The sequence below is a fragment of the Anomaloglossus baeobatrachus genome, chromosome 10 (genome assembly GCF_048569485.1).
Source record: "Anomaloglossus baeobatrachus isolate aAnoBae1 chromosome 10, aAnoBae1.hap1, whole genome shotgun sequence".
Classification (NCBI taxonomy): domain Eukaryota; kingdom Metazoa; phylum Chordata; class Amphibia; order Anura; family Aromobatidae; genus Anomaloglossus; species Anomaloglossus baeobatrachus.
The window spans coordinates 209,369,689-209,386,123 of record NC_134362.1 but is presented as its reverse complement, the minus strand read 5'-3'; the positions used below and the strand labels follow the sequence as shown (position 1 = coordinate 209,386,123).

At 53.1% G+C, this 16,435-nt stretch overlaps 1 protein-coding gene across 2 annotated transcripts in view; it reads right to left on the bottom strand.

Annotated features, from left to right (window-relative positions):
- Positions 1-915: 915 nt before the first annotated feature.
- The window catches only part of CA5A (carbonic anhydrase 5A), a 37,233-nt gene continuing 21,713 nt past the window's right edge, over positions 916-16,435 (bottom strand). For both annotated transcript variants that reach the window (XM_075325296.1, XM_075325298.1), the window contains exons 2-6: positions 7,502-7,699; positions 2,585-2,703; positions 2,179-2,274; positions 2,037-2,099; positions 916-1,121 (exon numbers count right to left, since the gene is read on the bottom strand). In XM_075325296.1, coding sequence (XP_075181411.1) covers positions 924-1,121; positions 2,037-2,099; positions 2,179-2,274; positions 2,585-2,703; positions 7,502-7,699 — 674 coding nt within the window. In that variant the 3' untranslated portion in view covers positions 916-923. The remainder of the gene's footprint in view (positions 1,122-2,036; positions 2,100-2,178; positions 2,275-2,584; positions 2,704-7,501; positions 7,700-16,435) is intronic.

Here is a 16,435-nt window from a genome sequence, read left to right as displayed (position 1 = left end):
TCTGGTCACAGCAACAGCTTCCAAATGCAAAACCACACACCTGTAATCAACCCCAGACCTTTTAACTACTTCATTGATTACAGATTAACGAAGGAGACGCCTTCAGAGTTAATTGCAGCCCTTAGAGTCCCTTGTCCAATTACTTTTGGTCCCTTGAAAAAGAGGAGGCTATGCATTACAGAGCTATGATTCCTAAACCCTTTCTCCGATTTGGATGTGAAAACTCTCATATTGCAGCTGGGAGTGTGCACTTTCAGCCCATATTATATATAGAATTGTATTTCTGAACATGTTTTTGTAAACAGCTAAAATAACAAAACTTGTGTCACTGTCCAAATATTTCTGGACCTAACTGTACATTACATTACTGATCCTGAGTTACCTCCTGTATTATACTCCAGAGCTGCAGTCACTATTCTGCTGGTGCAGTCACTGTGTACATTACATTACTGATCCTGAGTTACCTCCTGTATTATACTCAGAGCTGCACTCACTATTCTGCTGGTGCAGTCACTGTGTACATACATTACATTACTGATCCTGAGTTACCTCCTGTATTATACTCCAGAGCTGCACTCACTATTCTGCTGGTGCAGTCACTGTGTACATACATTACATTACTGATCCTGAGTTACCTCCTGTATTATACTCCAGAGCTGCACTCACTATTCTGCTGGTGCAGTCACTGTGTACATACATTACTGATCCTGAGTTACCTCCTGTACTATACTCCAGAGCTGCACTCTGTAATGCTGCCAGTGTCGCTGACCTCAGATAATACAGGGGCAGTGAGGTTTTTCTTCCCACACGAGGCTTTGCATTCCCCGCAGAGATGTGAATGTGACAACACAAGGGGGGCCGCTGTCAGGGAGGCCGGACACATTGAGGTCACATTTCTGGGGGTCAGAGGTCAGGTCATCGGGTCACAACATGGAATTTAACCAGAAAAACTTAGCAGGAGTCACCTGACTGTGGTCGACTTCAATCGGCTTCTTCATCATAATCCAGGTGACGGACTCGGTGAGCGGCGGCGTGGTCAGCGAGCCGGAGTACGTCCAGTAGTCACTGCAGGTCGGCAGCAGGCAGGAGGGGTCGAAATAATTAAACTCTGTCAGCGCGTCCTAAAAAGAAGAAAATCAAGATTTATATACAACATAATATAATATATACAACTAATAAAGAGCAAAACACTGCAGCTCTGCAATCAGGAGCGAAGATTATAGAGACCGAGCTCCACCTGGTGGCAGCAGTGAGGAACTACACCCTGCAAAAGCTAAAACTTCTATACATTGAAAAACGATTAAAGTTATAGATAAAAATATATTTTTATATCAATGTGGTGACATTAACAAATATTAGGCTAATTGGATTTTCCATTTCTTCTGCATACATATAATCTTTTGCACATATGGCGCACACACATACGTTATATTACAGAGTTATGGTGCCCCTTTGTGGCCAATGAACAGATTACAATCAGCAGTAATGTATAGCATATCAATTAACCCCTTTGTGATAGAATAATTTTCTATTTGCGCTTTTGTTGTTTTTCTCCCCCCAGTTTCTTCCATGATATATAGCTCTGAGAGACCCATAATATTTTTAAATTTTTCCATTGCTAGAGCCAAGTTTTTATTGATCCTTCAATACTGTGAGACTGATGATCTCCGGCTCGCACCTGCCCGGCACACGCAGGGGGCTCCGGCTCGCACCTGCCCGGCACACGCAGGGGGCTCCGGCTCGCACCTGCCCGGCACACGCAGGGGGCTCCGGCTCGCACCTGCCCGGCACACGCAGGGGGCTCCGGCTCGCACCTGCCCGGCACACGCAGGGGGCTCCGGCTCGCACCTGCCCGGCACACGCAGGGGGCTCCGGCTCGCACCTGCCCGGCACACGCAGGGGGCTCCGGCTCGCACCTGCCCGGCACACGCAGGGGGCTCCGGCTCGCACCTGCCCGGCACGCGGGAGGCTCCGGCTCATTACACTCGCACCCTATATATTACAGAGCATGACGCACAGTGTATACAGCGGCGCACCTTGTATCTGACGGAAGGCAGGATGTCCACCAGCTTCTGCAGCTTCTCATTGTGGCGGCCGAGCTGTGGAGAGAGAGCGTATCGGCATCACATGATGGGGAGACGTTCACGCAGTTTTCCTGCACAGATGGGCGATTATTACCTTTAGGAATATGCCAATAACTGCCAAGCCGTTGTCCTCCATGATGGCCTCCTCAAACGTCCGGTACCGCGAGCAGTTCCAGTGCACCAGGTGGAGCTGAAATCATAGAGTGTCCGGAAGCCGTTATACACGGAGACCTACGGACGATGGACCCGGCGCAGCACCATGAGCCCGGATCCGGCTCCCCCAGAGATGCAGCCTCTCCGGGGGCTCACACATCCCGTATTACTACAAGTTATCACTTTACGACCCCTGCACCCCCCAACGATCCAGAGAATGAAGGGTTCATAAAGAAACAGGCCATCACTATTAGATGGAAAGCCCCTTTAAGTGAAGGTTTCCCTTGTGGAGATCTCCCCCCCCTCCCGGCCCGCCTGGATACTTCCCGGTGGTCTCTGCGTCTCACCTCTGCAGGAAACACCTTGCTGTCCACCGTGTGCTCTGAGCCCCAGTCATTATTCGCCCCCCAGTGGAAATGGAACTGCTTGAGCCTGAAGGGGTTCTCCAGGGGTCCGCCGCTCACCACTGTGCCAAAGACAGAAGCGGATACAGTCACAGGATAGAAGGGTCAGGAATCTGCAGAACGTGCACCGCTGCAGGGAGGTCACACGCCAGTATCACCTGGAGACACTGAACGGAGAAATGCCGAAGCCGGGACAGAGAGAGAGAGAGACGCCGAAGCCCGGGGCAGAGAGAGAGAGAGAGGCCGAAGCCCGGGACAGAGAGAGAGAGAGAGACGCCGAAGCCCGAGGCAGAGAGAGAGAGAGAGACGCCGAAGCCCGAGGCGCAGAGAGAGAGAGAGAGAGAGACGCCGAAGCCCGAGGCAGAAAGAGAGAGAGACGCCGAAGCCCGAGGCAGAGAGAGAGAGAGAGAGAGACGCCGAAGCCCGGGACAGAGAGAGAGAGAGAGAGAGAGAGGCCGAAGCCCGGGACAGAGAGAGAGAGAGAGAGAGAGAGAGACGCCGAAGCCCGGGGCAGAGAGAGAGAGAGAGAGAGAGAGAGGCCGAAGCCCGGGACAGAGAGAGAGAGAGAGAAAGACGCCGAAGCCCGGGGCAGAGAGAGAGAGAGAGAGAGAGAGAGAGAGACGCCGAAGCCCGGGGCAGAGAGAGAGAGAGAGAGAGAGAGAGAGAGAGAGAGAGAGGCCGAAGCCCGGGACAGAGAGAGAGAGACGCCGAAGCCCGGGGCAGAGAGAGAGAGAGAGAGAGAGAGAGAGAGAGAGAGAGAGACGCCGAAGCCTGGGGCAGAGAGAGAGAGAGAGAGAGAGACGCCGAAGCCCGGGGCTGAGAGAGAGAGACGCCGAAGCCCGGGCAGAGAGAGAGAGAGACGCCGAAGCCCGGGGCAGAGAGAGAGAGAGACGCCGAAGCCCGGGGCAGAGAGAGAGAGAGAGAGAGAGAGAGAGAGAGAGAGAGAGGCCGAAGCCCGGGACAGAGAGAGAGAGAGAGAGAGAGAGAGACGCCGAAGCCCGGGGCAGAGAGAGAGAGAGAGAGAGAGAGGCCGAAGCCCGGGACAGAGAGAGAGAGAGAGAGAGAGAGAGACGCCGAAGCCCGGGGCAGAGAGAGAGAGAGAGAGAGAGAGAGAGAGACGCCGAAGCCCGGGGCAGAGAGAGAGAGAGAGAGAGAGAGAGAGAGAGGCCGAAGCCCGGGACAGAGAGAGAGAGAGAGAGACGCCGAAGCCCGGGGCAGAGAGAGAGAGAGAGAGAGAGAGACGCCGAAGCCCGGGGCAGAGAGAGAGAGAGAGAGAGAGAGACGCCGAAGCCCGAGGCAGAGAGAGACAGAGAGAGAGAGACGCCGAAGCCCGAGAGAGAGAGAGAGAGAGAGAGAGAGAGAGACGCCGAAGCCTGGGGCAGAGAGAGAGAGAGAGAGACGCCGAAGCCCGGGGCAGAGAGAGAGAGACGCCGAAGCCCGGGGCAGAGAGAGAGAGACGCCGAAGCCCGGGGCAGAGAGAGAGAGAGACGCCGAAGCCCGGGGCAGAGAGAGAGAGAGAGACGCCGAAGCCCGGGGCAGAGGCAGAGAGAGAGACGCCGAAGCCCGGGGCAGAGAGAGAGAGAGAGACGCCGAAGCCCGGGGCAGAGGCAGAGAGAGAGACGCCGAAGCCCGGGGCAGAGAGAGAGAGAGACGCCGAAGCCCGGGGCAGAGAGAGAGAGAGAGAGAGAGAGGCCGAAGCCTGGGGCAGAGAGAGAGAGAGAGAGACGCCGAAGCCCGGGGCAGAGAGAGAGAGAGAGGCCGAAGCCTGGGGCAGAGAGAGAGAGAGAGAGACGCCGAAGCCCAGGGCAGAGAGAGAGAGACGCCGAAGCCCAGGGCAGAGAGAGAGAGACGCCGAAGCCCGGGGCAGAGAGAGAGAGACGCCGAAGCCCGAGGCAAAGAGAGAGAGACGCCGAAGCCCGAGGCAGAGAGAGAGACGCCGAAGCCCGGGGCAGAGAGAGAGAGAGAGAGAGAGACGCCGAAGCCCGGGGCAGAGAGAGAGAGAGAGACGCCGAAGCCCGAGGCAGAGAGAGAGAGAGAGACGCCGAAGCCCGGGGCAGAGAGAGAGAGAGAGAGAGACGCCGAAGCCCGGGGCAGAGAGAGAGAGACGCCGAAGCCCGGGGCAGAGAGAGAGAGAGACGCCGAAGCCGGTGCTCTCTGGCACACAACAGGTTAACCAGACAGGTGGCCGGACGGAGCGCTCCCCGGAAAGGACTGGCTCCTGATCACAACGGGCTGCAAAAAATACTAACGCCCCTCACTGGTCAGATATATTTAGCTGAGATATGAGGAGCTGTTTGCAGGTCACTCTCTGTTATCAGGGTCTCAAACCGCAAAAACTGCAGCAGGTTCCAAAAAAGACAGAGCAGACGCCGCACAAGTAGATACTCTGCGGCCACCGTCACAATGTGCAGGTGCAGAGATGTGCACCGCCGCCGCCCTCCACCCTTCATGTCAGTTCCCATGAAATTCCAAATTAAAAGGTGCCCTCATTACAGATCCGGCTCAGCGCAGATGGAGCGGAATGTAGTGGCCAAAAGCCAAAAGGAAAGCTGCTTATTAGACCCAAAAATCCCACAATAAAAGGCAACCAATTAATCTGCAAGGAAATGCCGGATGGAGAGCGTCAGCAAGGAGGCGAGAGCGACCGGGAAATAATGGAGAAGAGGGAAAGTCACACAACAAATTATACTATTCTCTAATGGAAGAAGTGTCCCTCCAGTAATCAGGGATTGACGACTGGGGGTAGGCGAGTACCAGCTATTACTCCCTGTTATCAGCCATTACTGGGGGGAGGAGACTGTAGGACAGGTGAGTACAATCTATTACTCCCTGTTATCAGCCATTACAGGGGGGGGAAACTGTATGACAGGCGAGTACAATCTATTACTCTCTGTTATCAGCCATTACTGGGGGAGGAAACTAGGACAGGCCAGTACAATCTATTACTCCCTGTTATCAGCCATTACTGGGGGGGAGGAGACTGTAGGACAGGCGAGTACCAGCTATTGCTCCCTGTTATCAGCCATTACTGGGGGGAGGATACTGTAGGAAAGGTGAGTACAATTACTCCCTGTTATCAGCCATTACTGGGGGAGGAGACTGTAGGACAGCTGAGTACAATTACTCCCTGTTATCAGACATTACGGGGGGGGGGGGAATACTGTAGGACAGGCGGGTACCAGCTATTACTCCCTGTTATCATCCATTACTGGGGGGGAGGATACTGTAGGAAAGGTGAGTACAATCTATTACTCCCTGTTATCAGCCATTACTGGAGGAGGAGACTGTAGGACAGGCGAGTACAATCTATTACTCCCTGTTATCATCCATTACTGGGGGAGGAGGCTGTAGGACAGGCGAGTACAATCTATTACTCCCTGTTATCATCCATTACTGGGGGAGGAGGCTGTAGGACAGGCGAGTACAATCTATTACTCCCTGCTGCTTATTAGACCCAAAAATCCCACAATAAAAGGCAACCAATTAATCTGAAAAGAAATGCCGGATGGAGAGCGTCAGCAAGGAGGCGAGAGCGGCCGGGAAATAATGGAGAAGAGGGAAAGTCACACAACAAATTATACTATTCTCTAATGGAAGAAGTGTCCCTCCAGTAATCAGGGATTGACGGCTGGGGGTAGGCGAGTACCAGCTATTACTCCCTGTTATCAGCCATTACTGGGGGGAGGAGACTGTAGGACAGGTGAGTACAATCTATTACTCCCTGTTATCAGCCATTACAGGGGGGGGAAACTGTATGACAGGCGAGTACAATCTATTACTCTCTGTTATCAGCCATTACTGGGGGAGGAAACTGTAGGACAGGCCAGTACAATCTATTACTCCCTGTTATCAGCCATTACTGGGGGGGGAGGAGACTGTAGGACAGGCGAGTACCAGCTATTGCTCCCTGTTATCAGCCATTACTGGGGGGAGGATACTGTAGGAAAGGTGAGTACAATTACTCCCTGTTATCAGCCATTACTGGGGGAGGAGACTGTAGGACAGCTGAGTACAATTACTCCCTGTTATCAGACATTACTGGGGGGGGGGGGGAATACTGTAGGACAGGCGAGTACCAGCTATTACTCCCTGTTATCAGCCATTACTGGGAGGAGGATACTGTAGGAAAGGTGAGTACAATTACTCCCTGCTATCAGCCATTACTGAGGGAGGATACTGTAGGAAAGGTGAGTACAATCTATTACTCCCTGTTATCAGCCATGACTGGGGGGAGGTGAATGTAGGACAGGCAAGTACAATTTATTACTCCCTGTTATCAGCCATTACTGGGGGAGGAGACAGAAGGACAGGAGAGTGCAATTTATTACTCCCTGTTATCAGCCATTACTGGGGGAGGAGACAGAAGGACAGGAGAGTGCAATCTATTACTTCGCTGTTATCAGCCATTTCAGAGAGTGTTCAGGCATGCCAGTGCTTTTTAAGGGGCCATTCAGAACATCACATACACATGAATAGGAGCAGAGCCAGAACAGCGCCGTCCTCTGCATAGTGGTCATTCTCAGTACTGCAGCTCAGATCACATACACTTGAATAGCAGAAGAGCTGCAGTACCGAGAGCGGCCACTACACGGCGCTGGAAACAACCAATTTGTGGAGTTTCTGCGTTTTCAGACCCCGCGATCTGATACTGATGACTTATAGCATCGGGGGCTGAGGAGGAGGACGCCCCTGGAGGACAGCGGAGGCTCAATCCCAGGACCATCGTTACTGGAAAGTCTGTTCTGAAGCCGCCGACCGGAGGGGATAATAACGGGGGAAATAAATGGAGAAGACTTTCCATCTAACGTCATAAACCGTGCAGATCAGCGAGCAGAGGTCGTTCCTGGAGCCGCTTCTCACCGGATTTGTCGGTGGAGTCGTCGTACTCCACCAGGAAGGCATAACCATTGTTCCAGATGTGCAGACACGTATTGGGGTCGTACTGCGTAGAGATGGGCGCAAGATTCGGGTGAAAAATGCTGTCACGCACACGGATGTCGATGGGGGACTGGCGGGATCCTCCGGGGATGTCCAAGGGTCCTTTCCACAAAGGGTGCACTGCAAAAAAGAGGAAAGCCGAAATTAATGACCGGATACATTGTAACAAACCCTCTGCTGTGAGAAGCATCCGGTCAGGATGGGTCACCAGATTCCCCCCAGTGTTCTTATTCTGCTACAGCAAGCAGAGGTATTGCAAATGGTCAGCGGATTATAACAAAGCCGATGAGAAGGAACAATACAGAAGAGAAGCTCCGGGAGCAGCGCGTGATGCCGACCGGTCAGACGAGATCCCAAAACTGCGTCATCCCCCGACCTCAGGGGTCACCAAAACCTGACGTCTCCTAGAACATCTCGTCCTGCAGCCCCGAGGCCACGAAACCACCAGCCTTACATCAGAAGCCATAAACCTCTGCAGAGCATCTCACCATCCCCCAAGACAATGCTCTGCAGAAGGATTACAGCTCCGGAGAATAACTGATGGCAATGGAGACAAAAAAAAGTGATAAAATGTAAAAAGTGAGGAGCGCAGAATGAATGCACGGAAAATACACGGGCAAGAGGCAGGAGCCCCGGAGCTGCACCTGTGGACCTGGGGGCAAGAGGCAGGAGCCCCGGAGCTGCACCTGTGGACCTGGGGGCAAGAGGCAGGAGCCCCGGAGCTGCACCTGTGGACCTGGGGGCAAGAGGCAGGAGCCCCGGAGCTGCACCTGTGGACCTGCGGGCAAGAGGCAGGAGCCCCGGAGCTGCACCTGTGGACCTGGGGACAAGAGGCAGGAGCCCCGGAGCTGCACCTGTGGACCTGCGGGCAAGAGGCAGGAGCCCCGGAGCTGCACCTGTGGACCTGCGGGCAAGAGGCAGGAGCCCCGGAGCTGCACCTGTGGACCTGCGGGCAAGAGGCAGGAGCCCCGGAGCTGCACCTGTGGACCTGGGGACAAGAGGCAGGAGCCCCGGAGCTGCACCTGTGGACCTGCGGGCAAGAGGCAGGAGCCCCGGAGCTGCACCTCTGGACCTGCGGGCAAGAGGCAGGAGCCCCGGAGCTGCACCTGTGGACCTGCGGGCAAGAGGCAGGAGCCCCGAAGCTGCACCTGTGGACCTGCGGGCAAGAGGCAGGAGCCTCGGAGCTGTACCTGTGGACCTGCGGGCAAGAGGCAGGAGCCCCGGAGCTGCACCTGTGGACCTGCGGGCAAGAGGCAGGAGCCCAGGAGCTGCACCTGTGGACCTGCGGGCAAGAGGCAGGAGCCCCGGAGCTGCACCTGTGGACCTGCGGGCAAGAGGCAGGAGCCCCGGAGCTGCACCTGTGGACCTGCGGGCAAGAGGCAGGAGCCCCGGAGCTGCACCTGTGGACCTGCGGGCAAGAGGCAGGAGCCCCGGAGCTGCACCTGTGGACCTGGGGGCAAGAGGCAGGAGCCCCGGAGCTGCACCTGTGGACCTGCGGGCAAGAGGCAGGAGCCCCGGAGCTGCACCTGTGGACCTGCGGGCAAGAGGCAGGAGCCCCGGAGCTGCACCTGTGGACCTGCGGGCAAGAGGCAGGAGCCCCGGAGCTGCACCTGTGGACCTGCGGGTAAGAGGGAGGAGCCCCGGAGCTGCACCTGTGGACCTGCGGGCAAGAGGCAGGAGCCCCGGAGCTGCACCTGTGGACCTGCGGGCAAGAGGGAGGAGCCCCGGAGCTGCACCTGTGGACCTGCGGGCAAGAGGCAGGAGCCCCGGAGCTGCACCTGTGGACCTGTGGGCAAGAGGCAGGAGCCCCGGAGCTGCACCTGTGGACCTGCGGGCAAGAGGCAGGAGCCCCGGAGCTGCACCTGTGGACCTGCGGGCAAGAGGCAGGAGCCCCGGAGCTGCACCTGTGGACCTGCGGGCAAGAGGCAGGAGCCCCGGAGCTGCACCTGTGGACCTGGGGGCAAGAGGCAGGAGCCCCGGAGCTGCACCTGTGGACCTGCGGGCAAGAGGCAGGAGCCCCGGAGCTGTACCTGTGGACCTGTGGGCAAGAGGCAGGAGCCTCGGAGCTGCACCTGTGGACCTGCGGGCAAGAGGCAGGAGCCCCGGAGCTGCACCTGTGGACCTGCGGGCAAGAGGCAGGAGCCCCGGAGCTGCACCTGTGGACCTGGGGGCAAGAGGCAGGAGCCCCGGAGCTGCACCTGTGGACCTGCGGGCAAGAGGCAGGAGCCCCGGAGCTGCACCTGTGGACAAGAGGCAGGAGCCCCGGAGCTGCACCTGTGGACCTGCGGGCAAGAGGCAGGAGCCCCGGAGCTGCACCTGTGGACCTGCTGGCAAGAGGCAGGAGCCTCGGAGCTGCACCTGTGGACCTGCGGGCAAGAGGCAGGAGCCCCGGAGCTGCACCTGTAGACCTGCGGGCAAGAGGCAGGAGCCTCGGAGCTGCACCTGTGGACCTGCGGGCAAGAGGCAGGAGCCTCGGAGCTGCACCTGTGGACCTGCTGGCAAGAGGCAGGAGCCTCGGAGCTGCACCTGTGGACCTGCTGGCAAGAGGCAGGAGCCTCGGAGCTGCACCTGTGGACCTGCTGGCAAGAGGCAGGAGCCTCGGAGCTGCACCTGTGGACCTGCTGGCAAGAGGCAGGAGCCTCGGAGCTGCACCTGTGGACCTGCTGGCAAGAGGCAGGAGCCCCGGAGCTGCACCTGTGGACTTGCGGGCAAGAGGCAGGAGCCCCGGAGCTGCACACCTGCGGGCACCGGATATTACTGAGCACCAGAGACACCTGCGGGCACCGGATATTACTGAGCACCAGAGACACCTGCGGGCACCGGATACTACTGAGCACCAGAGACACCTGCGGGCACCAGATATTACTGAGCACCAGAGACACCTGGGGGCACCGGATATTACTGAGCAACAGAGACACCTGCGGGCACCGGATATTACTGAGCACCAGAGACACCTGCGGGCACCGGATACTACTGAGCAACAGAGACACCTGCGGGCACCAGATATTACTGAGCACCAGAGACACCTGCGGGCACCGGATATTACTGAGCACCAGAGACACCTGGGGGCACCGGATACTACTGAGCACCAGAGACACCTGCGGGCACCAGATATTACTGAGCACCAGAGACACCTGCGGGCACCGGATATTACTGAGCACCAGAGACACCTGCGGGCACCAGATATTACTGAGCACCAGAGACACCTGGGGGCACCGGATATTACTGAGCACCAGAGACACCTGCGGGCACCGGATATTACTGAGCACCAGAGACACCTGCGGGCACCGGATATTACTGAGCACCAAAGACACCTGCGGGAACCGGATATTACTGAGCAACAGAGACACCTGCGGGCACCGGATATTACTGAGCACCAGAGACACCTGCGGGCACCGGATATTACTGAGCACCAAACACCACAGTGTTACTCCGGTTCTGTTTAGGCGCCAATCACAAAACATATCACTCCAGTTGGCATCAGTAGAGCATTGCCAATAGGCCCTGTGGGGGTGGGGGGCTGCGAGACGTACAGGGGAAGCTCTGCAGGATATATAGGGGGGCACTGCAGGGAGACCTACAATAAAAAGTGACCTCTCTGCACACAGGACCAGGGGCCTCTTTGTTATGGGACGGCTGTGCTGCTATAGACGAGCCTGGGGAAAGTCACTGCGGAGGGGCCCATTCATCTACAGCACTACACTGTTGTTATAGTTACTGGCTGCGTGCGTCCTGACGGGGTTAATTCCAGCAGGATACTGTAGGGCTGTACTGTATTCTGGTTATGCAACAGTATCCCCTCCAGCACACAGAGATGGAGCCAAGATAACATGAGACGCAGGATGGGGGGAGGGGCAGAAGGTATAGAAGGTGCATAGGTCAATGCAGAAAATAATCCATCTGCCTAAGGGTATGTGCGCACGTTGCTTTTTACCTGCTTTTTACCTGCTTTTTTGCTGCTTTTTCTTCTGCGCTGTTTAATGCCAAAATGGATGTGTTCTTCTATTCAAGCAAAGTCTATGGGAATTTGGGTTTCTTGGTCACACTATTGTTGTTCAAAATGCTGCCTTTTTGAGGCTGAACTTTGGTCAAAAACTCAGCTTTTCAAAGAAGCAACATGTCAATTGTTTTTTCCATTTGGGTTTTGCACTGCAAAGCTGAGTTTTTGACCAAAGTTCTGCCACAAAAAGGCAGCATTTTGAACAACATAGTGTGAACAAGAAACCCAAATTCCCATAGACTTTGCTTGAATAGAAGAACACATCCATTTTGGCATTAAACAGCGCAGAAGAAAAAGCAGCAAAAAAGCAGGTAAAAAGCAGGTAAAAAGCAACGTGCGCACATACCCTTACTGTCCTTCCTGCAGTGGATTATAATCTGCCATAGAACTACCGACAGTAAAACCTCAGATGCAAAAGAAGCCCCAGTTACTGTGTTTCCCATTGGATCGTTATTTGTCCTGAAACCTCCGACCGAGTGAGCAATATATCCGCAATACACTGAATATCACAAGCGAGGCGATATATCCGCGATTCACTGTATAACATGAGCGAGCCAATGCGATATACTATATAATGTGAGCAAGGCACTACGATATATCCGCGACACACCGTATAATGTGAGCGAGGAGATGGGATATATCAGCGATCATTGTAGAATGCGAGGCGAAGCGATATATCTACGATCATTGTATAATTTGAGCGAGGCGAGGTGATATATCCGCGATTCACTGTATAACATGAGCGAGGCGATATATCCGCGATCATTGTATAACGCGAGGGAGACAATGTGATATATCCGCGATCATTGTATAGCACGAGGGAGACAATGTGATATATCCGCGATCATTGTATAGTGCGAGGGAGACAATGTGATATATCCGCGATCATTGTATAGTGCGAGGGAGACAATGCGATATATCCGCGATCATTGTATAACGCGAGGGAGACAATGTGATATATCCGCGATCATTGTATAACGCGAGGGAGACAATGTGATATATCCGCGATCATTGTATAGCACGAGGGAGACAATGTGATATATCCGCGATCATTGTATAGTGCGAGGGAGACAATGCGATATATCCGCGATCATTGTATAGTGCGAGGGAGACAATGCGATATATCCGCGATCATTGTATAACGCGAGGGAGACAATGCGATGTATCCGCGATCATTGTATAACGCGAGGGAGACGATGCAATATATCCGCGATCATTGTATAACGCGAGGGAGACGATGCGATATATCCGCGATCATTGTATAGCACGAGGGAGACAATGCGATGTATCCGCGATCATTGTATAACGTGAGGGAGACGATGCGATATATCCGCGATCATTGTATAGCGCGAGGGAGACAATGCGATATATCCGCGATCATTGTATAACGTGAGGGAGATGATGCGATATATCCGCGATCATTGTATAACGTGAGGGAGACGATGCGATATATCCGCGATCATTGTATAACGTGAGGGAGACGATGCGATATATCCGCGATCATTGTATAGCGCGAGGGAGACAATGCGATATATCCGCGATCATTGTATAGCGCGAGGGAGACAATGCGATATATCCGCGATCATTGTATAACGTGAGGGAGACGATGCGATATATCCGCGATCATTGTATAGCGCGAGGGAGACAATGCGATATATCCGCGATCATTGTATAGCGCGAGGGAGACAATGCGATATATCCGCGATCATTGTATAGCGCGAGGGAGACAATGCGATATATCCGCGATCATTGTATAACGTGAGGGAGACGATGCGATATATCCGCGATCATTGTATAGCGCGAGGGAGACAATGCGATATATCCGCGATCATTGTATAGCGCGAGGGAGACAATGCGATATATCCGCGATCATTGTATAGCGCGAGGGAGACAATGCGATATATCCGCGATCATTGTATAACGTGAGGGAGACAATGCGATATATCCGCGATCATTGTATAGCGCGAGGGAGACAATGCGATATATCCGCGATCATTGTATAACGTGAGGGAGACAATGCGATATATCCGCGATCATTGTATAGCGCGAGGGAGACAATGCGATATATCCGCGATCATTGTATAACGTGAGGGAGACAATGCGATATATCCGCGATCATTGTATAACGTGAGGGAGACAATGCGATGTATCCGCGATCATTGTATAACGTGAGGGAGACAATGCGATATATCCGCGATCATTGTATAGCGCGAGGGAGACAATATGATATATCCGTGATCATTGTATAGCGCGAGGGAGACAATGCGATATATCCGCGATCATTGTATAACGTGAGGGAGACAATGCGATATATCCGCGATCATTGTATAGTGCGAGGGAGACGATGCGATATATCCGCGATCATTGTATAACGCGAGGGAGACAATGCGATATATCCGTGATCATTGTATAGTGCGAGGGAGACAATGCGATATATCCGCGATCATTGTATAGCGCGAGGGAGACAATATGATATATCCGTGATCATTGTATAGCGCGAGGGAGACAATGCGATATATCCGCGATCATTGTATAACGTGAGGGAGACAATGCGATATATCCGCGATCATTGTATAGTGCGAGGGAGACAATGCGATATATCCGCGATCATTGTATAGTGCGAGGGAGACGATGCGATATATCCGCGATCATTGTATAACGCGAGGGAGACAATGTGATATATCCGCGATCATTGTATAGTGCGAGGGAGACAATGCGATATATCCGCGATCATTGTATAACGTGAGGGAGACAATGCGATATATCCGCGATCATTGTATAATGTGAGGGAGACAATGCGATATATCCGCGATCATTGTATAGCGCGAGGGAGACAATGCGATATATCCGCGATCATTGTATAACGTGAGGGAGACAATGCGATATATCCGCGATCATTGTATAACGTGAGGGAGACAATGCGATATATCCACTATCCACGATCATTGTATAACGCGAGGGAGACAATGTGATATATCAGTGATCATTGTATAGCGCGAGGGAGACAATGCGATATATCCGCGATCATTGTATAACGCGAGGGAGACAATGCGATATATCCGCGATCATTGTATAGCGCGAGGGAGACAATGCGATATATCCGCGATCATTGTATAATGTGAGGGAGACGATGCGATATATCTGCGATCATTGTATAACGCGAGGGAGACAATGCGATATATCCGCGATCATTGTATAGCGCGAGGGAGACAATGCGATATATCCGCGATCATTGTATAACGCGAGGGAGACAATGCGATATATCCGCGATCATTGTATAACGCGAGGGAGACAATGCGATATATCCGCGATCATTGTATAGCGCGAGGGAGACGATGCGATATATCCGCGATCATTGTATAGCGCGAGGGAGACAATGCGATATATCCGCGATCATTGTATAACGTGAGGGAGACGATGCGATATATCCGCGATCATTGTATAACGTGAGGGAGACAATGTGATATATCCGTGATCATTGTATAGCGCGAGGGAGACAATGCGATATATCCGCGATCATTGTATAGCGCGAGGGAGACAATGCGATATATCCGCGATCATTGTATAACGTGAGGGAGACAATGCGATATATCCGCGATCATTGTATAACGCGAGGGAGACAATGCGATATATCCGCGATCATTGTATAACGCGAGGGAGACAATGTGATATATCCGTGATCATTGTATAACGCGAGGGAGACAATGCGATATATCCGCGATCATTGTATAGCGCGAGGGAGACAATGCGATATATCCGCGATCATTGTATAACGTGAGGGAGACAATGTGATATATCCGCGATCATTGTATAACGCGAGGGAGACAATGCGATATATCCGCCATCATTGTATAACGTGAGGGAGACAATGTGATATATCCACTATCCACGATCATTGTATAACGTGAGGGAGACAATGCGATATATCCGCGATCATTGTATAACGTGAGGGAGACAATGCGATATATCCGCGATCATTGTATAATGTGAGGGAGACAATGCGATATATCCGCGATCATTGTATAACATGAGCGAGACAATGCGATATATCCGCGATCATTGTATAACGTGAGGGAGACAATGCGATATATCCGCGATCATTGTATAATGTGAGGGAGACAATGCGATATATCCGCGATCATTGTATAGCGCGAGGGAGACAATGCGATATATCCGCGATCATTGTATAGTGCGAGGGAGACAATGCGATATATCCGCGATCATTGTATAACGTGAGGGAGACGATGAGATATATCCGCGATCATTGTATAACGTGAGGGAGACGATGAGATATATCCGCGATCATTGTATAACGCGAGGGAGACAATGTGATATATCCGCGATCATTGTATAACGCGAGGGAGACAATGCGATATATCCGCGATCATTGTATAACGCGAGGGAGACGATGTGATATATCCACGATCATTGTATAGTGCGAGGGAGACAATGTGATATATCCGCGATCATTGTATAACGCGAGGGAGACAATGCGATATATCCGCGATCATTGTATAGCGCGAGGGAGACGAGGCGATATATCCGCGATCATTGTATAATGTGAGCGATGCTATATATTCGCGATCATTGTATAACGCGAGGGAGACAATGCGATATATCCACGATCATTGTATAATGCGAGGGAGACGATGTGATATATCCGCGATCATTGTATAACGCGAGGGAGACAATGCGATATATCCACGATCATTGTATAGTGCGAGGGAGACGAGGCGATATATCCGCGATCATTGTATAATGCGAGGGAGACAATGTGATATATCCGCGATCATTGTATAACGCGAGGGAGACAATGCGATATATCCGCGATCATTGTATAGCGCGAGGGAGACGAG